Source organism: Nuphar pumila, chromosome 12 (genome assembly GCF_984573655.1).
Source record: "Nuphar pumila chromosome 12, dmNupPumi1.hap1.1, whole genome shotgun sequence".
Taxonomy (NCBI): Eukaryota; Viridiplantae; Streptophyta; class Magnoliopsida; order Nymphaeales; family Nymphaeaceae; genus Nuphar; species Nuphar pumila.
Genome location: NC_143260.1, coordinates 32829031 through 32856677, shown reverse-complemented (window position 1 = coordinate 32856677; position 27647 = coordinate 32829031). Strand labels below are relative to the sequence as shown.

The 27647-nt window shown below is 35.8% G+C and overlaps 1 protein-coding gene across 2 annotated transcripts; it reads left to right on the top strand.

The window, feature by feature from the left end:
- Positions 1 to 621: 621 nt before the first annotated feature.
- On the top strand, positions 622 to 27647 carry LOC149820595 (mediator of RNA polymerase II transcription subunit 15a-like). 2 transcript variants are annotated; one of them, XM_089983303.1, is made up of 5 exons: positions 622 to 979; positions 1663 to 1774; positions 23026 to 23140; positions 23276 to 23737; positions 27049 to 27181. In XM_089983303.1, the coding sequence occupies exons 1-5, from the start codon at positions 873 to 875 to the stop codon at positions 27126 to 27128; spliced, it is 876 nt and encodes a 291-aa protein (XP_089839429.1). In that variant the 5' UTR covers positions 622 to 872; the 3' UTR covers positions 27129 to 27181. The 2 variants fall into 2 exon arrangements, with proteins under 2 accessions (XP_089839429.1, XP_089839428.1); XM_089983302.1 differs by lacking the exon at positions 27049 to 27181 and adding an exon at positions 27206 to 27647 and having other exon boundaries at positions 628 to 979.

Below are 27647 nucleotides of genomic sequence, written 5' to 3'. Positions count from 1 at the left end.
CCCGTAGACAAGAGTACAATGCACAAAATCATTGTTTTTTAGGTAAACAAGATAGTTTGGATATATGAAGTTTTTTTTAGTGTTTTAATCGAGATATACTAAATTACTAGATTTTTTGGTTGCATCTCATGTCATCCGTACTAGATATTTTGGTTGCATCTCAAGTGATTTGGGATCACATGAGATGGAATCAAATGTGTATTCCTCCACGTGATTTCACATGAAATTCACTTCAAACGTGATTTCAAATCACATTCATTTCTTATTTGCATGAGATTCCAAATCACATGTTTGGTTATCTGTGCAAATCTAGTTTGAATGAGATTTCAAATCACATGTTTGGTTAGCTGTCCAAATGACATTTATTCTCTCATTTGCACATTAATAAATCATTAATTATGGTTAAAGTGGTGAGGATTACGGGGACGCGTGGTAAACTAAGTATGATTCTGAATTAATATCATTATTTAGCATGGAAGTGAATTACCAAAAGAATTTTGAGTATGTTTTTGCAGATTACCCTCGACGATTAGTCAAAGTTGTTGGGACTCTCCCTCTCTCTCTCTTCAATTTGTGTGTTTTCACTAATTTATACCCAACCTTTTTTTCATTTTTTTACCATTCACCATCATCGCGATCATCATGGGTATTAGGGTTTTGGGTGTCCTCTTTTGCGCCTGAGACAGTGAGACTCTTCTTTCAGAGAGAGAATTTGGGATTTGGGGTTTCCCCAGATTGATTTTTTCCTTCTTGTTTCTCGTTTCTCGTTTTCTTCCGGCCAGATTGGGAGGAGAAAAGGGGGAATTTAGGGTTTTTGTTTTTTTTTTCTCTACCCTTTTTGTTCTTAGGCCTTTTTATTCGGGTGTAAAAATATGGACGGAAATAGTTGGAGGCCGGCGCAAGGAGATCTGGGGATGGCGTCGAGCGATTGGAGGTCGGAAATCTCGGCGGAATCGCGGCAGAGGGTCGTGAATAAGATGTAAACATTTCAATTTCTTTCTATTTAATTGCCTATTCTTTTGGTAGAGGTCATTTTGGATATGATGGTTGAATTTTTATATTGGAAAATAAGGGTTTTCGTTGAGGTTTTGGTTGTGTGTTTTGGAGGAATTACTAGAAAAATGTTTCAACAATTATTCTCTTTTCCAGATTTTTTTTGGTTGTGGAATTGGAATTGTTTGAATTTTTGTTAATAAGCATTCAACAATCTCTACACCACCATCCAGACTATTAAAATGTTACATGCTGGTTCGTTCTAAATTAGTTAAGAATCGATTCTGTGCATTCCTCTGTGGAACTTGTGCTTTTGGTGGACTAACAAGACACTCAGGCAATTGTATGTGACTCTTAATTTTGGGGATGGCGGAAAGATCTGAATTGCCGTCGATTTGTTAAGTTAAATTTGGAGTTGCATCCAGTATTTGTTGCAAGGGATGGATACTCTTAGTTGTGCTTTTGTTGGTTTAGTCAAAGTTCTTATTACCGCTTTGTTAATCCTTGGTGATTTGGGACTTTGCAAAATAGCAAAGAAATTAAGGTGTTTGTTTTGTTCAATTTATGGTGCTTTATGTTGAGCAAGGATTTAAAGAGATCATAATTATAAGTTTTTGTTTCCCGTTGCCATACACCAAATAATAACGAAGCTGTGTTTGCTTCGTATAGAACGGAGACACTCAAAAGACACTTGCCAATCAGTTGTCCTGAGGGAGCTGCTAAACTTAATCAAATTGCCGCAAGATTTGAAGGAAAAGTATATACTGTTGCAATCAGTCAGGTTCGTGATAAAATCATGTTTTCTTGTGTCACTAATATATGTTTGTTGACATTTTTCTTTTATCATCTCCAAAGTTGTTCTTTACTGGGGTGCTGTTTGACATGATAAAACTAGTCCTTGTGATGAAGGATACATTTTGGTTTCAAGTTTTTGAAATATTAATGCACATCAAGGGGGTGTTTGGATGCATTCACTTAGTTACAGATATCCCGTATTCAAGTTTGTCTTTCTTTTCTGGAGAAGTGGGTGCTTTCATGTACTCGCTAAAGGAAGCATTATTCTTAGAGAGGATGGAGAGAACCTGCACCTTGATCATTCTGAGTGGCATTACTTTGGGCCTGTTTGGCGACACCCAAAACCAGCTTAGAAACCTGGGTGAAAACCCAGTATGAATACCAAAACCAAGTTTTTTGTGTTTTTCATCTGGTTAAGTCATTAGAAGGCCAGCTTTCTGAAGTGGCTTGTTTTTTTATAAAGATAGACTTCTTTGATCTCTGTAGATAAAAAACGGGCGTGTTTCTGATTAAAGGTTTTGGATTATGGGCTCAGTGAAAATACATAAATGATGTGATCTGATTTAGTTTCTGCATCCCTGTCTATGTATTCTTGAAAGTAGTTTCTGTTACCCACTCTTGTAATGGTATTGAAAGTCTAAATGAAGTAGCCGCATAATAGTCTAGGGGATTATATGGTTAGATATATGATCCGCATATGCCAACTCAGTGTCAAGCATGGTTGAGCTCAAGTCTATAGAACTGGTCGAGCTGGGAACATGCGGATTAACTAACTGAAATCTTGGCAAAGACATACCTAGATTTAACCAATGCAACTTGCACATGACCTAGGCAGGGGTCTTTGGCCGAAAGAATGTCTGAGGCAAAAAGTCATGGGTTACTTTATAAGGACGGGATAACTGTTAGCCGACTCCATTGAGTAACCTAAAGAGTGTTCCAGGTCAGGCTGGTCAGCTACATCATTGGCATTTTAAGCGTGAAAGAGTCTTATGTAAGTTTGAAGTGTGGCTAAACTCGGCACCACCTTTGTATTAATTGTATGTGATTTCCATGCCTCTCTTTTACAAAAAATTTATATGGAGTCAAACTTTTCCACTGCCATTGTGGATGTAGTTACCAATGCATATCACATCATATTGTAGTCTCTGTTTCTCTGTGATTTTTCATAAATATTTTACAAGTTTCTTCCATTTTTAGCCAGCACTATGCTAGGTGCTTCTAAATAAACTTGCATCTTTGTTTCATGGCTGGGAAACTGATGTCATGTTAGAAATACATAGAAGACGCACAAATATTTGTTTGGGTGTCAACAAGTTCTGGGCATATGATGCTTTCATAAAAGTTTATTATTTTTGGGGAATTTATTCAGTGAAAGTGCTTTGTGTTTGCAAAGGAAGCCCATATAGTGGTCTGATGCCATATCTTTATAGTGCTTTGTGAAGGTGGAATTATTGTTTCCCCAAAATCCCTTTAGTGCTTTGTTTATTCAAAGGTGATAAGATGACGGGGTGTGTACATTTGACAGTATGGCAATGTTGGCTTTGGTTATGGCTTGTCTGTGGTGACCATATCATTATTTTGGATGTCTCCCTCAATAAGTTTAAGAATTTCCATCCATGAGTTTACCTCTCACGAAAAAACCCTCTTCCCGAGTGGTTTAAATGAGTAGGGCCGAGGGAGAGACAAAACCACTCTTGCTTTCTCCTGCTCTTAGCCCACGGGAGCTAGCAAAGCTAGTCTACGAAGCTTCACCAGAAGGGGGAGGAAGTGAAGTGAGTAAGCTGTTAAAATATAAACTGTAGTACATATATATATAATAATATTATTATTTAATATTATTATTATATATATATATTTTTCCTTTTATTATTTTTATCTTTTATTTTATTTTCTTTTTAGCATCTAGTTCAATAGGAACTAGATACTTCATCACTGTGCTATAGCTGTTGGACTAGAGTCCAACGGCTAGAATAAGAGCCATTGGACTAGAGTTCAACGACTCTTTTGAAAAGCTCACAATGAGCTCTCCTCTCTCTTCCATCATTTTGTATATATAGGGGTGAACCCCTCCAATGTAAAATAACAATGCTTCTTAAGCATTTTGTGCATGAATAAAATATTATTTATTTTTCAAGTGTTCTTCCTTTTATACCCTTTTAAGGGTCATGCTTGTAGTGTCTCCAATAGACACTTGTTTGTGAGTTGTTCGTGCATTTGTGGAAGACCACCATTTCATTACATGGTATCAATGCTACGAAAACCTTAGATCTTGAAGTGCTTTTCCCTCGATTTTTGCACCACATTTGCAAAAGGTGTTTTATCACCTTGTTCTTGGTTCAAGAAGATTTGTTTGAAGAACGGAGGACTTGTGCTACAAAAATTGGTTTTGTATCCTCTCTCTTATTCCTTTGTCTATTCTTTTTTTTTCTCTTTCTTTCTCTCCTCCTATCTATTACTCTCTTACCCTTGTAAAAGATGGATGATAATGATAAGATCATGTGATCATCGCAAAATTTTTTCTCTTGTATTCTTCTCTTCCTTCTCTTTTCCTTTCTAACCTCTATTCCCCTTTTTGAAGGGGAAAAATAAAGGATAGAAAAAGAAGAGAGAATGAGAAAAGACAGAAAGAGCGAGAGGAACTCTTTTGCGAAGGTCTCAATTGATTTTAATTTTGAAAAGATTTTGAAAATTACTCGCCTCCGTTTTGAAAGTTTGCGGAAAAATGGAGAGACGGGATTCGCTCGTCGGTACGAGATTCGACCGTTCTTGGCACCTTTACCAGGGGTAATCGAACCAAGGATCGAATTTATGCCTTTTTACTTTGCCTAAATATTGTCTAAGAATTTATTCTAAGTCTAAAAATGTACAAAGAATCATGCTTGTGTAATGCAAATGCAGAAATATATGCTTTTGAGAAAAATAGTTTAGAAATTCTGGGATTTCCCAATGATTCTGAAATAAATTTTATAATGGAGTAAAGAAATGATTCAAAAGGTTGAAATTGATTTGAGAAAGTTAGATTTTGAATCTAACTTAGAATTTGAAATATATCTGGAAAGAGAGACTTGAAATTCCAAGTCTTGGAATAATCAGAGTTTGGAAAAATGAATTTTGAATTTGAAGAAATAAAAAGAAAAGGAGATTTTGGAACTTGAGATAGAATCTTGAAGAAAAATGGAGTTTTAAAGTCAAAAATGGATTTCGAATTTGAATGGATCGATTCTGAAAAAGGAATTCTTAATTTCAGAACCTAAAAGAGGAGTTTTGAATTTGGTTTTAGACTTAAGAAGAAGATTTGAAAATGGTTTTGAAAATAGGAATTGGAAATGAAACTTGATTTAAAATCTAGAATCCTAGATGGAATTAGATTCGAAGTCTGGAATCCAAGATGGATTTGAATCCGAAATTAGAAATCCTAAATGAAATTGGATCCGAAGTCTGGAATCCAAGATGAAAATTGAATATGAAATCTGGAATCCTAAATGGAATTGGATCCGAAGTCTAGAATCCAAGATGAAATTGAATCCGAAATCTGGAATCCTAAATGGAATTGGATCCGAAGTCTGGAATCCAAGATGAAATTGAATCCGAAATCTGGAATCCTAAATGGAATTAGATTTGAAATTTTGAATCCAAGGTAGAATGAGATTTTGAAACCCGGAATGGAATATGGAATTGGATCCGAGAAATCCTAAATCGATTTTGAAAGGGAGATGGAATTTTAGGAAGAATCGATTTTCAGAGTGAATACAAAGTTTTGATTTTTAAAGTCTGATTTAAGACTTAAAATTTTGAGAAATAAAGAATAAATCTTGAATTCAGACTTAAATTTTAAATTTAGAAGATGATCTGGAAGATTTGAGAACCTGAAGTGAAGAATAAAGAATAAAACTTGATTTTAAAACTTGAATTTTCGAATTCAGATGATTAATCTGGGAATTTTAAAGTTAAATTGAACTTTGAAATTTTGATCTTGAATGTTAAATTGAATCCTGAAAACAAATTTGGAATTTCAAAGTTGAATTGAACTTTGAAATTTGATTTGAATTGGAAATTGAATTTTGAATTTAGAGATGAATTCGAAATTTCAAAGTCAAATTAGACTTTGAAATTGAATTTTGAATTTTGAAATGAGATAAAATTGAGAATAGAAAGATGAATTTGAATTTATAACTGAAAATTGAAGATTGATTCGAGAAATGAAAAAGATATTTGAAAATATATCTCAAAATCACTTGGATTTTGAAAGAATTTTAAAAATATGATGTAATTCTATCCTTAATGATGAATGAATTAAAAAAGATTTGAAATTGGGTTTTTGAAAAGCATATTTCATTCTTTAAATGAATTGAAATAAGATTGAGGATATAATACATTTCTGACTATGGTCATAAAATGTATTATGTAATAATCATATTTAAGTTCATTTGAAGAATAAAATATATTTTGGTGCCTTTATAGAGTTTAAAATGAAATTAACTTTCAATATATCCTGACTATGGCCATTGATATATATATTTTGAGTTTATTTCAAGTTAAACTCTGATAAAGGAAGAAAATATTTAGAAAAATATAATGATTTTTGAAAAGAGATCTAGTGTGGATCCAACATTATTCCATAAAAGATAAAAATCCTAAGCATTGCTCACATTTTGACTATGGCCATCAATGTGAGTCATTTGCTTAGGATTAATTACCTCTTATTAGAATGATGCACATGCTATTCGTGTTCCCATTCGTGAATTTTGGAAAGAAAAAGAGCAAAATAACATGAAACAAACAATTCTAGAAGATATTCATGCTCATACATTCTAATCTAAATTAGAAAGTAAAATTTTTCATTAATATCTAGCTATTACAACCTTTAAACTGAATTTGAAATTGAATTTAATATTCCTAAGCTAAAATAACATCTTTAACTTACTTCCTGCAAAACAAAGTTACTACAAAGCCAAGGTGAAGAACATAGAAGATAATGGAAAAATGTGATATCAAAGAGGTTTATACATATCTATATGAACAAGATATATATGAAAGGTGTGTACATAGGTATATGAAATGGAAGTCTGTGTCTTAATAAAGGTGCTGGCTGAGTAAGAAATATAAAGGTAACTTGTGAATGAAACTATGTAACTATAGGGCTTATGGAGGATGCATGTGTATAAATCTAAGTGTTATGCATGTGCATGTGTAAAATGCATGTGTAGGGTGCCTACAATACCCGTACAACATGAGCTAAAATGTTATGAACAATATGAAGAGGATGAATCCTAAGCAAGATGGGTATACAGTTGAAGACAATGACATTGGCGGGAGTGTTCAACATTGGTGGCTAACCACCGGTTAATTCATGAAACATATAAAAAGGCTTCTCAACTTGAAGGCAAATCAAGTTGAGCCGATTGAAGTCCTTTAACAATTCGACTTCTCAAACTTGATATGTCATGGCACCATAACTATGAATTACCTTCAGCAGCCACAGATTGATCTACAACCACATTGTTCAAGGGATTTCAACAGCCTTGATTAATGCATTTCACACAGCAGTCACCAATCAATCCTGGTATCGTTTAATAAGCAGGTTCTTTTACTTAATGAATCAAGGTTTTGAACGACAAGTCCGTGGCTCTTTCCTAACAACAATGATTTGAGGATCCTTCTTTTTGGTTGCACCGAACCAAAGGCCACTAAACAGTCACTGTAGTGACTTAACTTGTGTATACCAAGTAACTGTGCAGGGAGAGGTAGAGAAGCAGTGTGCTTGCAGCAATGAAGAGATGGTGGAGATTGGTACTGTTGCTGTGAGCTACAACAAATGACTAAGGCTGTGTAGTGGATGAATGAAGTTTGTGAAGGTATGGTAGCTCTGTAGCTACATTAGGTGAAAGGATAGTATAAGGCATGGGCTGTAGCAGGTAGAGTGCGTAGAGATGCTGAAGGTGAGGTGATAGTGTAGGTGCAAGATGGTGTGCACATGCTGGGTATCAACAGGGTATTGGGTGGATTGGGAGAATGCAGGTGGTAAGTATTGACAGGTGGTGAATAGTGTGAATTTACCGGAAACACAAATGGTGGAAAATGATAAGTGAGAAGGTGTGTTGGAAGCAAGGTTGTTAAATGCGATGAGGCGAAGCGAGGCGTTGAGCCTGCGCTTCGCCTCTACGCCTCAGGTACTGAGGCGTGCGCCTCTCACAACTGGTATGGAAGTGAAGCGGTGGGAGGGGAGGCAGTAAGAGAAGGACCACGCGCCCAGCTGGTACGGAAGCGAGGGATATGCCGGTCGTCCGTTGGTCGGAGAAGACTGAGCAGCAGCTGCAGCACAGCAACTCCGGTGGTCGGTGGTCACAACTGGTCGGAGGTTGATGAGGGGCGCATCACAGCAATGCCTCAGTACCTTGAGCGTGCGCCTCGCCTCTGAGGCGTACGCTTCAGGTACTGAGGCGTACGCCTCTCACAACACTGGTTGGAAGTGAGGATAGTGCTAAAGCTGATAAGATATCCTTTGAAGAATGTGTTTGCAAAGTAGTTTTCATGAAAATGCTTGACAAGGTGTATTTGCAGGGGAATTTTAGCAGGTATTCATTCATAGCGAAACTTACAGCAGATGTAATTTGCAAAGGTGTGCGGTTGTTGGTGTTACCGATGGAGAAGCCATTTATCGAAAATCCATATGAAACTATGCTTAACAGAATTCTGGGAATTCTAGAGGAACAGATTTACAAGTCAAGGTGTGCTACTTACAGACTTTAGTGATTGCAGCGAAATCGAAGAGGAGCAGAACTCAATGGCGATCTTTTGATTCTAAAATCCTGTGAGAAAAATGCTTGTCAGTTTGCAGGAAAAGCAGCAGAGAATGCACAGGTGAGATGAATGAATAGTGTGAAGGTGCAGCGTGTGGGTAAGAGTGTGAGAATCTGAGAAACAACAAGTGGGAATGATTGGTATGCAGGTTGTTGAAGCCCTTTCCATCTAAATCATGAGTGTGTGAGGTAGTTGACCCTATAGTTTCCCAATCTGACGAAATTTTTGTAACTTTGTTTTCCATTTTCTTGGATGTCTCAGAAACACATTTAGCAAATGGTGATACACTAATTATATCAGTCATATATTCTGATTCAGCACTCAGTTCCTCATCTTGAAGGAATATGCCTGAACCATGCTCTAAATATTTCCCTTTTCTACTAGAGGATAAAGATCTCAGAACAAGTGCTGTTTGTGGGCCTACTGCTTCATATGTCACATAAGCTTCAGTTTGCATGCATCCATGGGTTCCATGTGGCAAGTTTCCTCTGTTTCTCCATGTGTCAGACGATCCCTGCTCCCATTAACCTTTCTGAAGCTCAAAACAGAAAATGAATCTTCTCTCTTGCATCCAGTGTCATCAAATATTTGAACTGAAAATTGAGAGGCATCATTGTATCTGAAAACTAATACATCTCTTTGATTTAAAGAGTGTTCTAGAAATTCCCGCCAGCCATTCTTGAAAGAGAACCTGCCACCAGTTTTCTTCAGTTGGACATTCCAAATGGTGCCACTAGGACCCCTCAAGAAGGCAGTTTCACGCTATTCTCCATGTGTCAGTCGATCCCTGCTCCCATTAACCTTTCTGAAGCTCAAAACTGAAAATGAATCTTTTCTCTTGCATCCAGTGTCATCAAAGACACATGAAACTTCTCTCTTGAGAAAATAAAATCTTCGTCCTGGACAATGGCTCCAAAGTAAGTGATCTTTCCAATTCCTACACATCATACATCATCTTCATATTCACAAAAAAAACTTGCTTGAAGAAACACCCTGAGAGGCTGAGACCCTCGCTCTCTAGAGACTTCAAGCCATTTCCTCAACGCCTCTTCTTCTGCGTCTCCCTCTTCTCACACTACCGACCAAGAGAGAGAGTTGCTGCGCCTTCGATTTTGGGAAAAGCAGAACGAGTGTTGGGTATTGCCGAACATAAACTATGTATACCATCAAACACAGTTGGAGATGATTTCTTTCAATGAGGCAGGGGAGATGCAATGTTACAGATGATGCCCTGCGTGGGATCGGTGCTATACCAGGGGCTTATGACAGCATACGAGGCACAAATTATGCAGAGGAAACTAATGGGTAAGATCACACAGATGATCAAATATAAATGGAAACAGATGTAATACATAATGAGGTCTGTACATAACAATAGAGAATGGTCATTTCATGAGTAAATTATTAGAAAAATAAAGAAAGACGATAGCACAAGATATACAGATAAAAGGGGAAAATGCCATGGTGGTTCAGAAGAATGTGCGATGCCGGGAATGCAGGAGGACGTCGAACTGTAAAAAATCCAACAACACTAAAGCAACCAAAATAAACCAACGTAACTATGAAAACCAGGCAGGGTCGATGGAAGATCGTTACAGCAATGAGATAGGCTGGACAGAATGGTAGGTTATATCAAGTGAAATTACAAGAAAAGAAAGATATAAATTACAGTAAAGAAATAAAAGAAAGGCAACCTAATGAACCGATGGAAGCATGCGGTAATGCGATAATAGCGAATGCAGATAAAAAAAAATTGTTGGAATGAACATTCCATTGATGTGGCATAGGGTGGGTCGATCCTGCTATAGGCAAGTTGATCCCACCATTTTGCCTTATGAAGAAAAGAAGAAGATGAAGAAAACCGAAAACCAAAAGAAAAATAAGGCGATACCATGAAAGGGAAAGGAGATTTTTAAAAAGAACCAGAGAGGAAAGAGTTACTTACCTGTAACTGCAAATGCTTCAGGGTGGTTGGCTTCTTTCCGTCAGATGGAGGAAACCCAAGGAAACAAGAAGAAGGAGAAGAAGAAAAGGGGGAGGAAAAGAAGGGGAAGAAGAAGCGAAAATATGCAGATGGAGGGGTGAAGAAGCGATGGAGATGAAGATGAATACGCAAGTAGAGAGGAATGTATGATGAAGAAAACAGGAAGTGCAACATATAAAATGATGATGTTGAGAACGATCTTAGATAAATTACAAAAGAAGAAAATAGCATGAACAAAAATAAACTAAACGAAATTAAAAAATAAACCACAGAAGAAGGAAGGAATTGTCAGAATATGGATTATTCCGTTGATGTCGCACAGATGCAGGTCGATTTTACCACAAGCAAATCGGCACTACATGGTGCTTCGATACAAAGAAATAGAAAAATAAAAAAAAAACAGGGGAAAAGAAAGAAGAGAAAGGCACTTATTGTGGTGAAGATCCTGTAGTTGACTTCCTGTAACTGCAGGAGATTTTCTTCAATTGTCGTGGCTAAACTTGGATCGAGAGGAAGGAGATCTTCCTTTTGTGTTACTACAGGCTTGATCAAATTCTCTTAAAGAGAGAAAAGGAGAAGAAACGAAAAGGATGAGGAAAAGGAGAGTGAAAGAGATCGTGAAGGAGGAGAATCGAGAACATGCGGGGGTGAAGGCGATGAGAAGGAGAGGAGCCTTCGGCTCCTTCTTATAACGGCGAACCGTTATGAATTTTATAACAGGGGTTCCCTATTTTTCAGAAATTTCAAGAGGTTTTCAGAAAAGAGTTTTTTTTTTTCAAAAGGGGTTTTTGGTTAAAAAGGGATTTCAGAAAAGGAGGGCAAACTATTTTTCTGAAATTTTGAAGGAAAGACCCGAAAATGTAAGGAAAATGTGAGGATTTTAACAAGCGGGACCCAAATGAGGCTTTTGGAGTATTTTTGCAAAAATCTTTATTTTGAGATATAAGGAATTTTAAAATGAGGCTTTTGTGGAAAATACACAATTTATTTCAGAAAATGAACTCCAAAATGGATCTGGATCCAAGATTTTTAGAAAATATTGGGTTTGGATCTCAAATTATGATTGGATCTGGATAAAACATCCGATAAAATTCAAAGAATTGATTTTTTTGAAGAATTAGAGATACGGGATCAGAATTGGATCCGGATATCCTATTTGGATCAGAAATTGGGTCAGATAGAGAAATTGAATCTGGATTCCAGTGAATCCGAAAAATGAATTAAAATTGTGATTAAAAGTTGACCCGATTATTCAAAAGATGGAGCTAGGGGCAAAAAGGATTTTTTTTTTTGGATTTTTGGAAAATTTGGGGTGCTCACAGATCACCATCATACCTATGAAGCTAAATGATACTATGTAATGTGAACTTCGATTATGAATCACCACATATGGGGAAAAGGTTTATGGGGTATAGTGGATGGTTCCGATTTGGAACCTAAACTATCTCTTACCAAGAAAGAGAGTGATAAAGAGGTTCCTTTAATGGAGGAAGAGAAAAGTAAGGCGTTAACCACTTATGAAAAGAAATCGAAAGAGTGAAGAATAGGGCATACAAAAATTATGTCATGACTAATCAATAGCGTAGACATTAAAAAATGCTCTAGTCTAGCTAAGTTTGAGCATGCCGATAAGGCTTGATAATACCTTAAAAACATGTATTCCCTTAAAGATATTGCACATGTTTACAATTTAAAAGATAAAGTTAGGACAATGACTAAAAAAAACAAAACTATTCGAGAATATTATAATGAGTTATCCAAACTTTGGGAAGAGTTGGCTCTTTTTGAGCCCAAATGACATTGTGCTGAAGTTATCGAGCTTCGCCAAAAGCAACTCGATATGGAACATTTTTATCAATTTGTGAATGGTCTAAGGCCAGAGTTTGAATCCATCAAATTGGCCTTTTTACATCGTGGAAAAAATTCTTTTATTGTTGATACTATAGAAGAGCTCATTATGAAGAAAAATAGACTTAGAAAAAGTACTCCAAAAGTTGATGATGACTCAGTTCTAGCCCTGTCTAGTCAGGGAAATCATACTCGCACTTACAAGCCGCCTCATTTTGGAAGGCAAAACGATGACTTTGATAAAAGAAAAGTCATTTGTCATCATTGTGTTAAAAAAAACAGAAGAAAAAAGAGTTGTATCTGTTGAATCCGAGTCAAAAGATCAAGATGCACTTGTATCTATGGCTCAACTGATGAAAATCCTTCAACCTCTTCTCAAAGGGGTATCCTCCTCAACTGAAGCGGCTGTTGCATCTTTTTCTAGTCCAGGTAACTTTCCTTGGCTTTTAGATTTTGATGATTCTTTTCACATGACCCCAAATGTTAATAGTCTATTCCAATAAAAATAACTCAAGTGTGTCAAAGGTTTTTATAGTTTATGGCACATTTGTTGAAATAAAAGGAATAAGATGTTTTAAAAAATTTTAAAAGTCCAAAATTTTTTTAGCCCAAAAGTTAGATATATTCCTAAACTTAATTTGAATCTCTTATCTGTCTCGTAAATATCTGGCTATGAATGTAATGTCTCATTCTCTTCTCATGATTGTTGGGTATAGGATCGCCAGTCAGGGAAGCTGATTGGGGAAGGCCGTAGAGAAGGATTGTATTATATGGACTTTTTGGAATTACCCAAGAATGCATTTTGTTATAATGCTCAGAAATTAGAATTGGATTTATGGCATAAAATACTTGGCCATCCTTATATGTCTAAGATTCAGTATTTTTCAAGTTTGGGAAAATTTTGTAATTTTGAAAATTTTTCTTATAAAGACTACATTCTTGGCAAAATGAAAAGATTACCATTTCTTAGTAGAACTTTTGTTTTCTTCACGACCACTTGAGTTAATACATTCGGATGTTTGGGGCCCCGCACAAGTTATTTTCAAAGGTGGATATGCATATTATGTCATTTTTGTTGATGACTTTTCTAGACATACTTGGATTTATTTTCTTAAACATAAATCGGAAGTCTTTGCTAACTTCCAAATATTTCATAAAATGGTTAAAAATAAGTTTCAGAATGATATTTTCATTTTTCGCACTGATTCATGGGGAGAGTTTATGTCCAAAGAATTCAAGGACTATCTCAATTTTCATGGTATTACGCATCAAAGATCATGTCCATACAGTCCACAATAGAATGACCTAGCCAAACGCAAACATCGACACATTATGAAAGCTACTAAGACCTTGCTAATTGCAAATCAGGTTCCAAAATTTTTTTGGGCTAAGGCGGTCCTAACTGCCACCTACCTCATCAATAGGATGCCATCTTCCTCATTAAAGAATATAACTGCAATAAAAAAACTTGTTAATTTAACTCCAGATTATTTTAGATTAAGAGTCTTTGGATGCAAATGTTTTGTTTTCACCAACAAAAATGACAAACTCTCTCCTCGTGTAATCCCATGTGCCTGTGCCTTTTTAGGATATGCTGATAATAAAAAAGGCTACAGGTGTTTCGATTTTCAAAATGACATTATATGTGTCAATAAATGTATCTTTCTTGAAAAAAGAAAGCTTCTTTGAATTTGAAAAATCCAAGGATGTCACTGAATACTCATTTTTAATTGATTTAACTTCAAAATCCAATGAATGTGATTTTGAATATGACCTTGACAATGATCAAAGTCCGCTGTTGAAAATGATGATAATGAAGAGCAAATCCATAGGGATATTAGTCTACAATATTCAAGACATACAGAGCAAAATCTTCCATGTGCATTAGAAAAATACTCCCAAATTCCACTCGGAAGGACGTCTAGAATTTCTAGACCTGAAAAATTTGTGTCTTGCGAATCTTTTTCACCCACATATAGGGCAGCCATTGCATTAATACAATCATATGTTGAACCATCATCCTATTCTCAAGATAAAAATCATATAGAATGGATAGAAGCCATGAAACTAGAATTGGATATTTTAGAAAAAGCCAACACCTGGACTATCCAAGGTATTCCTCCAGGTAAGAAACCTATAGGCTGTAGGTCGGTATACAAAGTCAAAACCAAAAGTGATGGAACCCTGGAAATGTATAAGGCTAGTTTAGTGGCAAAAGGATATGCCCAAGAGTATGACATCGATTATGAAAAAACCTTTGTTCCTGTGTCCCGTATAACCACTCTCAAAACTTTAATAACCTTGGCTTTCATTAGAAAATAACCTATCTTTCAATTGGATGTCAAAAATGCTTTCCTGAATGAAAATCTTGTTGAAAAAGTATACATGGAAGCCCCATCTGGTATTAGTATCCCTAAGGGTAAAACTCTTTGTCTAGAAAAAGCTCTTTATGGTCTCAAACATGCTCCAAAAGCCTAGTATGACCGATTTAGTCATGTTATGTTTGATATTGGTTTTCAACCTTCTTTAACTGACACTGTTTTGTTTGTTAAGAAATCTGATGCAGACATCATTATTCTCCTTCTCTATGTGGATGATATGATCATCATCGGAGGTGACAAACAAAGAGTTGCAAATATCAAAATTCTTCTTAAAAACCACTTTGAAATGACTCACTTAGGATTATTAAGATATTTTTTAGGCATTGAAGTCACTTATTCCTCTGGGGGTACTTGATATCTCAATCTAAATTTGCTCTTGATATTGTTTCCAGGTTTGAAATTACAGATGATAAAAAAGTGAACACTCTAGAAGTTGTCTAACGTTAAAATAAAAATTAATGATGAAGAACTTCTTGATGTTCCTACTCCTTACAAACAACTTATCTTATCTTTCCATTACTAGGCCAGATAGAGCTCATGTTGTTCATACAACCAGTCAGTTTCAGCATGCTTCCACCTCTATGCATACGAGAGTAGTTTTGCGTATTATTAGATACTTAAAATCCTCTTTCACGATGACTCTTCTTGCCTGCTTTATCTTCATTAAATTTAATTGCATATATGATGTTGACTGGGGAGGTGATCCCAATAATAGGCACTCTACTAGTTTTTGTGTGTTCTTAAGCTAAGTCACACAGACTCAGCTAAAAGGTCGACGCACCCGCGTCGACACGCCTAGACACAGGTGCGGCTTCAAACACGGGGCAGACATGGTCAACTAAGTGTCAGACTCGGTCAACGCATCGGGGCCAAGTCTGTCCATATTTTGGACTCAATCAACTTTGATCGAGTCTATTTTTGCCTATTTATTTAAATTAATTTGGACTCGGGTCGAGTTCAGATCCAGACCCGACCCGGAGCCAAGACATTATCTGGGTCGAATCTTATATATATATATATATATATATATATATAGTCGTGCCCCGTGTTCAAAATTTTTGAAATTGCTCTGCACCCGTGTCGCACCCGTACCCGCACCCGCACCCATGTGACATAGTTCCTAAGTGAAGCCTTAATTTCGTAGAGGTGCAAGAAGTAGTAGAAGGTCTATCTTTTCTCCATCGAAGTTGAATACAGAACCATGGCAACCACCATTATGGAGGTTGTTTAGCTCAGACGATTGCTAGCAGATATGGGAGCTGAATCAATGCAAGCTTCAAAAATGTGTTGTGACAACAAAAGTGCGATCTACATTGCAAGCAACCAGACATTCCATGAGCGTGTAAAAATGTCTTAAAAAAGACAATATGCATACAAGCACTAATACTGCACAAGAGACGTGCACAAGAGCACCCAAAGAACACTTGAATAATTATGCGCAAAGGCATAAAATAGCATACACATGCACAAATGCATAAAAAATATCTTTATATTGAGAAAGTAAAAGAGCTTGAGCTCTCAAGCTTGAAGAAATACAAGGGGAAATCCCCTATTTATACAACACAAGAGGAGCCACATAGGGGGCTCCCAAAGGAGTCGTTGGGAGCCCCCAACGACTCTTTTGGGGAGTCTTCCCTAGGTGGCACAAACCACAAAAAAAAAGAACAAAACAGAAAAGAAAAGAAAAGAAAAAATACAATCATATTCCAATTGGAATATGCATAAAATAGAAAATGACAAAAATACCTTTTTTGGGTTATTATGAGCAATATATATATATATATATACGTACATACAACAAAATTAAGGATTACATTTTAACACCCCCCTCAAACTTACAGTGCGATAACCGCAAGTTTGCCAAGAAGAAAATTAAATCTAGGCGAACAAAGAGCCTTAGTGAAGAAATCAACCAGTTGGTACTCAGACGTCACATATGAGAGATCAATGACCTTCTTTAAGTATTCTTCCCTGACATAGTGACAATCCATTTCTATATGCTTCGTGCGTTCATGAAAAGTATAATTCTTGGCAATATATATTGCACTTTTGTTGTCGCAACATAACTTTGTTCACTTTTTAATATGGACTCCCATGTCTTCTAGAAGACGCCGAATCTATACAATTTCCATGGTTATGGATGCCATGGCTCGATATTCAGCTTTGGTGGAGGACAAAGAGACCTTTTGTTGCTTCTTGCAACTCCAAAAGACCAATGATTCACCTAAGAAAACACAGAAACCAGTGGTGGAGTGACAGTTGTTAGGGTCACCTCCTCAATTAGAATCAGTATAGGCAATTAACTTTAATTTAAAAGATGAAAACAAAAATACTCCCTTATTTGCAGTTCCCTTTAAGTAGCTGATGTTGCGAAGAACAACATTCATATGAACCATTGTGGGAGCATGTTGAAACCGACTGACAATATGGATTGCATGTGACAAATCAGGCTGAGTGATGCTAAGATGCATTAGCGAGCCTACCGGTTGTCTGTAAGGAGTAGGATCGGTCAGAGGAATCCCGTCATCAATCTTCATTTTGAGCCCACTATTTCAGGAGTTTTGCAAATTTTGTTATATGAGATTCCTGACCTGTCAATAATCTCACAACCAAGTTTAGTTTGAGATAGAAAATAACCACGTTGGGAGTAAGCAACCTCAATTCTCAAAAAATATGTCAGAAACCCTAAGTCTGACATTTCAAATTTCAAAGTCAAGATGGATTTGATATCCTTGACTCCTTTGACATCATCACATGTTATTAACATATCATCAACATATAACAATAATATCACAATACCCGTATCAGATTTTCTGATAAATAATGCAGTATCTGTATAACAGGAAGAAAATCCATTTTCTAACATAACATTGTTAAATTTGTCATACCAAGCTTTGGATGCCTGTTTCAAACCATAGAGAGCTTTCTAAAAATGGAGAAGTTTATCTTTGGGAACTTTCATACCTGGTGGGGCATCCATATAAACTTTTTCGTTAAGATCACTATTTAAAAAGTATTTTTAATATCCATTTGAAAAATATTTTATTTTTTACTAGACGCAATAGTGATGAGACATCTGACTGTAACCATTCGTGCTACGGGTGCAAATGTCTCTTCATAGTCAATTTTATATTATTTGCCATGCCCTTTTGTGATTGAGCTTTATACCTCTCTAGAGATCTATCACTCTTAGTTTTAACTTTAAACACCCAACAACAACCTATAGTTTTCTTTCCAAAAGGTAGAGTTTGAAATTCTCATGTGTTAGCTTTCCTAAGAGCTTTGAGTTTATTTTTCATAGCTTCTTGTCATTCTACACATTTTTTGGCTTCCTAAAAAATTTTTTGTTCAAAATAAGAATGAATGACACTAAGACAAGCTCTATACTTGGGTGAAAAAGAGTCAAAAGAGACAAATCTTGTTGGAGGCTTTTTATTTCTTTCAGATCGTCTGAGATCATGTGTGAGAATAGAATTACTATATTGCTCAATTGCACTTCTGAAAGTATTTCTATATCTACGAGAATAGGTTATTGGGTCATTTGATGTTCTATCTTCTTGAGTACTGGGTGAGTTGAAGTCATTAGTGTCTACTTCATTATCACTATCATGGTTTGATGATATTTCATCATCAGTAGACATATCATCATTACCAGATAATAGGTCAAATAAGAAAGAATAGTCGACATTTTTGTGGTAAGAATCATTTTTTTCAAAACCACTCTCATTTTCCAAAAAACGTCACATTTCTTGAAACATATAACTTATCATTTTTAAAATTGTAACAACAAAATCTTTTTTGAGTCTCGGAATATCCAAGAAAGACGCATATAATAACTTTAGGTGAAAGTTTGTCATTCTTATCTATAAGAACAAAGCATTTGCAACAAAAAATTGCAATATATTATAATCAGATTCCCTTTTATATAGTGTTTCAAAAAAAAAGATTTTACCCAAATTTCTAGATGGTAAACGATTGATAAGGTAGACAGATGCAAGAGCCGCTTCGGCCCAATTTTTTTTTGGAATATTTTGAGATATGAGAAGAGTTCGAGTGGTTTCAATGATATGCCTATGTTTTCTTTCGGCCAACCTATTTTGTTGAGGGATTTGAGGGCATGACCTTTGATGAACAATACTACTATCTTCAAGATACCTCTTGAATTCATTTGAGAGATACTCTCCTCCTAAATCAGTTCTAAATATCTTTAAGTCGCTAATAAATTGATTTTTAATCATCACATGATATGATTTAAAATGTGAAAAAACTTCATGCTTATGTCTAAGAAAATATATCCAAGAATACCTAGAAAAATCATCCACAAAATTCACATAATAGGCAAACCCTCATTTTGAAACAACAGGTGCCGGTCCCCAAACATCTGAATGAACAATTTCGAAAGGTTTAGAAGTAAACATGGATCTTTGTTCAAAAGACATATTTCTCATTTTTTCAAGAATACAGTCATTACAAGAGAATGTATCTTTACAAAGTTTTTTAGCAAAATGCAAATAAGATAACTTGATGATATTTGTATGACCAAGTCTTTTGTGCTAAACATTTATATCCTTATGTTGGATAATATTACAAAAAGAATTTTTAGGAACTTGAAGAGAGTCCATATAATATAAGTCTCCCTTCCTAAAGCCTTTCCCAATCCATTTTCCGGACCGCCGATCCTGTATTAAACATTTATCAGAGAAATTTAATCACATCCATGGTCCGAGAGTTGAGAAACGAAGAGAAGGTTCAAGTTTAATTTTTGGTATAAATCTAATTTTGGGGATGAAAAAGTTTTGAGTTTCAAAATTCCCAACACCTTTGATTTCAAGAGAATTCCCCTCCGTAGTAGAAACAAAAGATGGAGAAATATTTTTTGAATATTCGGAAAGAGAATACATGTTTGGGGACATATGAAAAGACACACCCGAATCCAAAAGCCAAGAAGTTTTATTTGGAGGAGAGAAAGAAGATACGACGGCTCCCGAGATGGCTCCCTTGAGAAGAAGTTGAAGTGCCTCCACAATTTGATTTAGTGAAAAGGATCCACTTGAGGAATTCTCCTCCTTTTGCGGCTGAGAGGGGGTGGCCATGGCTAACAACTTATTTCACTTGGGACAAACGGGTTTGATATGCCCCAGTTCTTTATAAAAATGGCAAACAATTTTGCTATAATCCTTTTTTTTTTCCACTTTGTCCACTATTTTCTCCTTGATTTTGATTTTTAAAATGAGGGAGATGATAGGCCCTTAAATTGTTTTAGGGCCTAGACACCGCATTTACCCCATCATTCTCTTCGGAATTGGATGGAACCGCAAGTACATTTGACCCTTGCTTACTTATACCCATACGGGTTTCTTCCCCACTTAATTTGGTGAGAACATCCTCAAGAGAAGGGGGAGTAAAAGAGGATAAAATAGATGACCTTATTTGCTCAAATTCGGGCCTTAGCCCATTTAAAAAATTGAAGAATCGATATTCTTCTAATTGTTTGTGGCAAAGTTCAATCGCCTCTTCACTCCATTTTGGTTCGAGCATAGCAAGCTCGTCCCAAATAGAAGAAAGTTTGGCGAAATATTCCCTAATGGTCATTTCACCTTGGAGAAGAGTTAGAGCCTTCTTTTGAACGTAATATTTATGGGACAAGTCCCTTGAGGTATACATTTTCTCAAGATACTCTCATGCTTAAGAAACCTTTTTGAATTTAATAATATTCGCGTTGATTTTTGTCTCAACGGAATAAAAAATCCAAGACAATATTTTGAAATTCTTCATTTCCCATTCATCATTCTTCTTCGAGAATACCTCAAGAGCTTTGGTTCTTTCCTCTCTTTCAAGGATCTTATTTTCACCTTTCTCCATCAAGGTGATTTTTGGTTCCGGTTCCGGGATTGTGCCTTGCACATAACCCCAAAGACCTTTTCCTTTTATGTGAGCCTCCATGTTTCCGGGCCAAACGTTATAGTTGGAGCTATTGAGTTTAAATTAAAGAGAGAAATGAGACTCTTTTTCACCCATTAGAAAGAAAAGATGGAAGAAGAAATACGTACCACAATAAGACTTTTAAGTCTTACTTGTCGAAAAGCCCTTCTAAAATATTGAAGGAAGAGAATCCCTCCCTCCAATCTCCAAGAAGCCAAAGGCACGTTTTTGGAGGCACCCAAAAAATGAAGAATCACACGATCTTCAATCTTTAACGAAGCTCTGATACCATGTAAAAATGTCTTCAAAAAGACAATATGCATATAAGCACTAATACTTCACAAGAGATGTGCACAAGAGCACTCAAAGAACACTTGAATAATTATGCACAAAGGCATAAAATAGCACACACATGCACAAAGGCATAAAAAATATCTTTATATTGAGAAAGTAAAGGAGCTTGAGCTCTCAAGCTTGAAGAAATACAAGAGGAAGTCCCCTATTTATACAACATAAGAGGAGCCACATAGGGGAGTCCCAAAGGAGTTGTTGGGAGCCCCCAACGGTCGCATTTGTGATCGTTGGGGGCTCCCCAACGACTCTTTTGGGGAGCCTTCCCTAGGTGGCACAAACCACAAAAAAAGAATAAAAAAAAAAGAAAAAAGAAAAAAAGAAAAGAAAAGAACAAATACAATCATATTCTAAATGGAATATGCATAAAATAGGAAATTATAAAAATACCCTTTTCGGGTTATTATGAGCAAAATAGATATATATATATATATGTATATATTTATATAAAAAGAGAGATATGTATATATATATATACAACGAGATCAGTGCGCACCAAACACATTGAGATAGACTGTCACTATGTTAGAGAGAAATATTTACATGGAACCATTGATCTGTCATATGTTATATCAGAATATCAATTAGGAGACTTCTTCACCAAGCCTTTCGCTGTTCTCAGATTTCACTTCCTCTTAGACAAACTTTCGCTCATTGTACTGTAAGTTTGAAGGGGAGTGTTAAAATGTAAACTGTAGTACATATATAAAATAATAATAATATTTAATATTATTATATATATTTTTTAAGTTTGAAGGTAGGTGTTGCACCCATTGAAAATAAGATGCGAGAGAATCGTTTACGGTGGTTTGGACATATTCGGCGAAGGCCTAATGATGCTCTAGTTAGAAGGTTGGAGAAATGGGAAAATATATTAGTTAAAAGAGGTCGGGGTAGGCCTAGGAAGACTTGGATGGAGATGATAGGAAAGGATATGAATGCTTTGAACCTCACCGAGGACATGGCATTGGATAGAAATGATTGGAGGAAAAGGATTCATGTGGAAGACCCAAAATGAATTTCTTTTTTGGTTCATATCGCTGACCCCAATTGTTTTGGGATGAAGGCGTAGTTGTTGTTGTTGTTGTTGTTGTATTTTTTATCTTTTATATTATTTTCTTTTTAGCATCTAGTTCAATAGGAACTAGATACTTCATCCGGTCAAGTTCGTTCTTGTTGGAACTTGACTGTGCTATAGCCGTTGGACTCTAGTCCAATGGCTACAATAAGAGCCGTTGGACTAGAGTCCAACGACTCTTTTGGAGAGCTCACAATGAGCTCTACTTTCTCTTCCATCATTTTGTATATATAGGGGTGAACCCCTCCAATATAAAATAACAATGCTTCTTCAGCATTTTGTGCACAAATAAAATATTATTTATTTTTCAAGTGTTCTTCCTTTTATACCCTTTCAAGGGTCATGCTTGTAGTGTCTCCAATAGACACTTGTTTGTGAGTTGTTTGTGCATTTGTGGAAGACCATTTCATTACATAAGCAAAGCACCGAGCGAAGCAGCCCCGCGAAGTGGTAGCATTGCTTTGTCTGCATTAAGCCTTTTGCTCTATCTGAAATAATATAATTACACAATAACCAATTTTTCCAATCATGCAGAAAAACGTCTCTGTGCTTAGTGGGTTATTTTCCTGACTCCTGAGTCACAACTCATGACCTGCGACCAAGCATGAAAAGGTCTCGGTTTAGTCTGTCATGATGACTGTGGCTTTTGCATGACCTCTGTTTTGTTAGTTAATATTGTGTATATTTGGGATCTTATTTCATTTTTTTAAGGCATATGAAATATCAATTGTTACTAAGGAGGCCAATTTCTTTGAGCTATTTCACTTGTAGGTTTCTTAAAACATAGAACATCAAATTTTAAGTTAATGTTTCAGTTGGACTTTGAATTGTTTTTATTTATTCACATATTAACTGTAATTTTACTTCCTCAGTCAGATTATCTGCGGAAAATATCTCTTAAGATGCTCTCCATGGAAACAAAATCCACCAATATGCATCTATTGGCATTAAACTCTGCTGCTGGAAGCCAAAACCTACAAGATTCAGGTACCTGCTTGCCAAAGTAATAATGTCTTTTCATCACATATAGTGCTTCAGAAGCTAAAAATAGCTTTTAGCTTGAGCATTTAGTATTTAAATGTATATATTAGGCCACTTCTATCTTTTTTTTTGTTCAAATAGGGCTCAACAGAATACAGCGAGTGTGGGACCAAGGACAACCTTTTCCCGTTCCCTTTCTTGATCAGTCTCAAGCACAGCAGAGCTCAGATTTGGCTCCTGCATCATCTTCCATTGTGGGAATAACTCAGTCTATCTCATCCACTGTTGTGAGCCAGAGCTCTACATTGGAGAGTATGTCTGGGATTTCACTCAATTCCGTAGGACAAGGTGATCCACAAAATCATTTGTCAAATCTGCGGAGGCAAAGCCACGCAAGGCGGCCTCAACAACATCAGAAACAACCACAAAATCAAAAGCGATCTCATGCTCATATCATGGGTAAAGGGAAGGAGAAGGTGAAGAAGAGGTGTGTGTCACAGACTGATGAGGAGGAGATCTTGTGCTCAATTTGCCAGGATCCAGTGACAGACAATGGGGTTCGGTCAACAGCAAAACTGCAATGCAGGCACCAGTTCCATCTGGGTAACTAAATTTGTTTTTGGAGGTTTTTAATATTTGTTGCTTTGGTTGGGACTTTTGTGGTTCAATAGTGGAAATTGGTTGTTGAAAGGTGGGGTTTTTTGGTTACTTTTGAAGTCTTGTGCCATGTATTTTGATGGGTTTATTGTGGGGTGCTGTTGTGTGATTTGTTGATTTTTTTTGGATGAGCTTGATTTTGAGCCATTTGATTGAAGCACAAAATTTTCTTTGATCTCAGTTACTGACTAATTGAACTCGTGATCATCCACTCATGGTCATGATGCTATTTTTTCTGATCTATATTGTTCCTTCTTGTGAGAAGAGTATTATTGAAACTGGATTCACTTTTTGGATTTTTTTTTTTCTGTTAAAGCATTGTTTGTCAAGGTACAGGATCTGTCTGTGATGGTTCTTTCATATATTGGAGTTCTTTTATTTTTTGGATATGGTAAAAAATCGACTTGTAATGTCATTTCTTTTCATTACATAGAAAAATGCATCTGTTTTTTGTTCACTGGTTGTGGTTATTGGCTAATATATATTAATTTTTTGTCCACTACTAGTGTCCCAGGAGATATGGTCTTTGGTAATGCCATGTTATGCTTGTAATTTTATTTCTTGTTTACATTGATTCAGTCAAAATATGCAAAATTTGAGTTTTGTGCTCATAATGCATTTTACAGTTTTTGTTTTAAAGTAATGTAATGTTAAAAACTCTCTTATTGGTTATACAGATACACAGTTCTACATGTTTCAAAATGGTGCTAGACGGTTACGATGATATTGCATCTCGGTGGTCTGACATGTGATTGCTAGTTGACCACCGTTTGAATATATGCATATGTTACAAACTGGCTTTCAACTTGATTATATGGAATATTATATGTGCTTATGGCTCGGCAGGGATATTGGAGGTTTCCAATTCCTTCACCTTATTTTGTAGTATAGTATTGCTCATCTTTATTTTGGTCTAAACATGAATTAGCTATATCATTGATGTTGGCCTTGTATGGAAATGTAGTTCTGTATTATCCATTCTAATTAAAAATTTTGATATTTTTTTGGGTAGGATTTGTATTGGGATGGGTCACGCCCAGAGTTGCTAGTCGAGGAAGCGGGAACGGGAAATGGAAGCAGGTAGCGAGGCACTTATAAAATTTTAGGAAACGGGAAGCACAGATCGACTTAAAACCAAATCGGGAATCGTTTCAGAAGCGAAAAGAGAAGTGAACCGGAAGCGACCTAAGAATCAAACCGAAAGCGAATAAGGATTCAAAAGGAAAACGAAGAGAGAAGCGAACTAGAATTCGAGTGGAAAGCGAACAAGAATCAAAAGGGAAGTGAAAATGTAATTATATTTTTTCTAATTTACCAAAATATAAGATTTATGTTATCATTGACAAAATAAAACATGAGTAGATACTAGTTAACATTAAAGTCAATCTATTAATCTCAAAACTGAATCATATACGCAAGTGTAACCATTTAACAAATTCCTCATGTTGCAAACATTTATATCAACAAAAATTCATAACTCATATTCCTGTTTCAACCATTTAACAAATGCATCATGTTGCAAGCATTTAATAAATAATACATCAAGAAAACTAATAAATTTGATTAAGAAGCATAACTATTTTAAGAAATGAATCAAATGACTTGTTATTTGAGGTTGCGATCTCTGCAAGATAGAAAAATCAATAAACTAAAAGATAACATGGAGATATGGTTAAATTTTTTAATGCACAAAATAAATTATGCATTTCACATGTTATTTCAGATTACATTGAATTTTTTTTTTGGTTTTTTCCTTTTCCAGAGGTACTTGCTGCATAAATTAAAAAACAAATAATAAATTTTTATAAACTAAAAAAAGAGGCATTACATGAAAAGACCATACAGATCATAAATCTTTTCAAGATTAAAAAATGATAATTGTTATCAGCATCCAAATTCTCAAATAATAGGAGAACATTAAATAAACTTAGAGAATAATTATTATACAATATACAGTTATGCACAGTACACTGTCAAATTTGCTGGATTTTATCTCAAAATGCAGAAAAATAACAGAAGGAAAAGAAAAAGATCCATACAACTAAGTATTTTTTTATGATTTAATATGACAACTTAATCAGAGGACAAGCAGAAGTGCAAAACTAAGCAAGAAAGAGCACATCAGTACCTAGCATGAACTAGACCAACCATTTTTGCAAAAAAAAAAAACAGAAAAACAGAACAATGCTGACATAGAGAGAGAGAGAGAGTCAAAGTGAGAGAGAGAGAGAGAGGTTGCCGGAGCTCGCCGCTGGAGCTCGCCAGAGCTCGAGGGAGGTCACTGGAGAGGAGGGACCGAGTGAGAGAGAGGGTAGGGTTTGGGAATCGAAAACCCCCAAGTTTTGATATTTCACAAAAAATACCATTTTACCCTTTTCCAAAACAGCCTCCCTTTTATTTTTTTGGTAAAAAAATAAATCGAAGGCTAAAAAAGGAAACTCGCTTCCCACTAACAGGAAGTGAACTTCCCCACTAACAGGAAGCGGGCTTCCCATTCAAATTAGTTGCTTCCCTGTGCGTTTTGGAAGCACCACGTTTCACACTTCCGAAACATGCTTCTCTAGGTCCTATAGCGCTTCCGGTAACCCTGGTCATGCCCTAAGAAGTTTTTGCATCCCTTTTTAAAACAAAAGGTCCAACTATTCTTTTTTTTTTATGTGTGACAAAATTAATGATTCTTTAGTAGAAAATTTATTAGATGGATAAGTAAAAATTTCAAGATACTAGTGGGAAGGAAGGTGTGGATATTTCACTTTACCAGCTTCTAGGTCTTGATTTATTTGTCCCAAGATGGTGGAGATTCAGTTAGAAACGCTTAGCAGAAAGTCAAACTCGTTTCAAATTTAGCATTGCACGATGATGCATAGGTTTGATGAAAAGTTATTAGCTGATGTTTAAACAATAGACCCAGGATTTTTGTTTGGTTAGTAGATGTATTGGAACTTTGATGTATCACACAGATTTAACTGGCCCTCGCTGCCCTGTATCTGTTGCATATTAGTTCATTTGTTTGTGTTTTTTTGTGTAATTATGTCATTTCTTGTTTCATTTTTTAATATGTTTTTTACCCAAAAGTGTTACTGTTTGCATCACAGTTGTGCTCAAATTGTAAGATTTAAAGAAGTGTGTTCTTTTCCCCACAATCACTGCATTTTCTTAAAGTTCTTCAGATCTGTATGACCTTGAACTATTGTTTGGGCATATGGGCTATATGTTTGTTTTTCTCTCTTTCCAATCTAGTTATCATTGTTTTTCAGATTGTATTGGTTCGGCATTCAATGCAAAAGGCACAATCAAGTGTCCATGCATTTTCTTAAAGTTCTTCAGATCTGTATGACCTTGAACTATTGTTTGGGCATATGGGCTATATGTTTGTTTTTCTCTCTTTCCAATCTAGTTATCATTGCTTTTCAGATTGTATTGGTTCGGCATTCAATGCAAAAGGCACAATGCAGTGTCCGAATTGTCGAAAAGTTGAGGATGGGCAATGGCTTTTTGCAGACAAGTATCATGAGTTTTCCGATTTTGGTGAGGATGAATGGAGTGATGATGAGGATTCTGATGACCTTTAGTTACTCCATAATTGTTGTTTTTGTTTCAACTCAAACAGTATTGACTCTATTCCTTAGTTTGCAGTGTATCTTTTCATTCTGTAGTAAAACGATAAAATTTGCAGTGTTCAGTGTGTAAAAAAGTGTGCGTGTATGTAATAAATGGGAGTAGATGTGTGGTAATAAAGTCCTATAAGACGTTTTGGAGTCATCTAGTGTTCTATCGATGTAAAGTGATTAAGAAAAAATGATTATTTTATTTCATGTAATGGTTATATAATTTAATTGTGCTTTGTCCGGTTCAA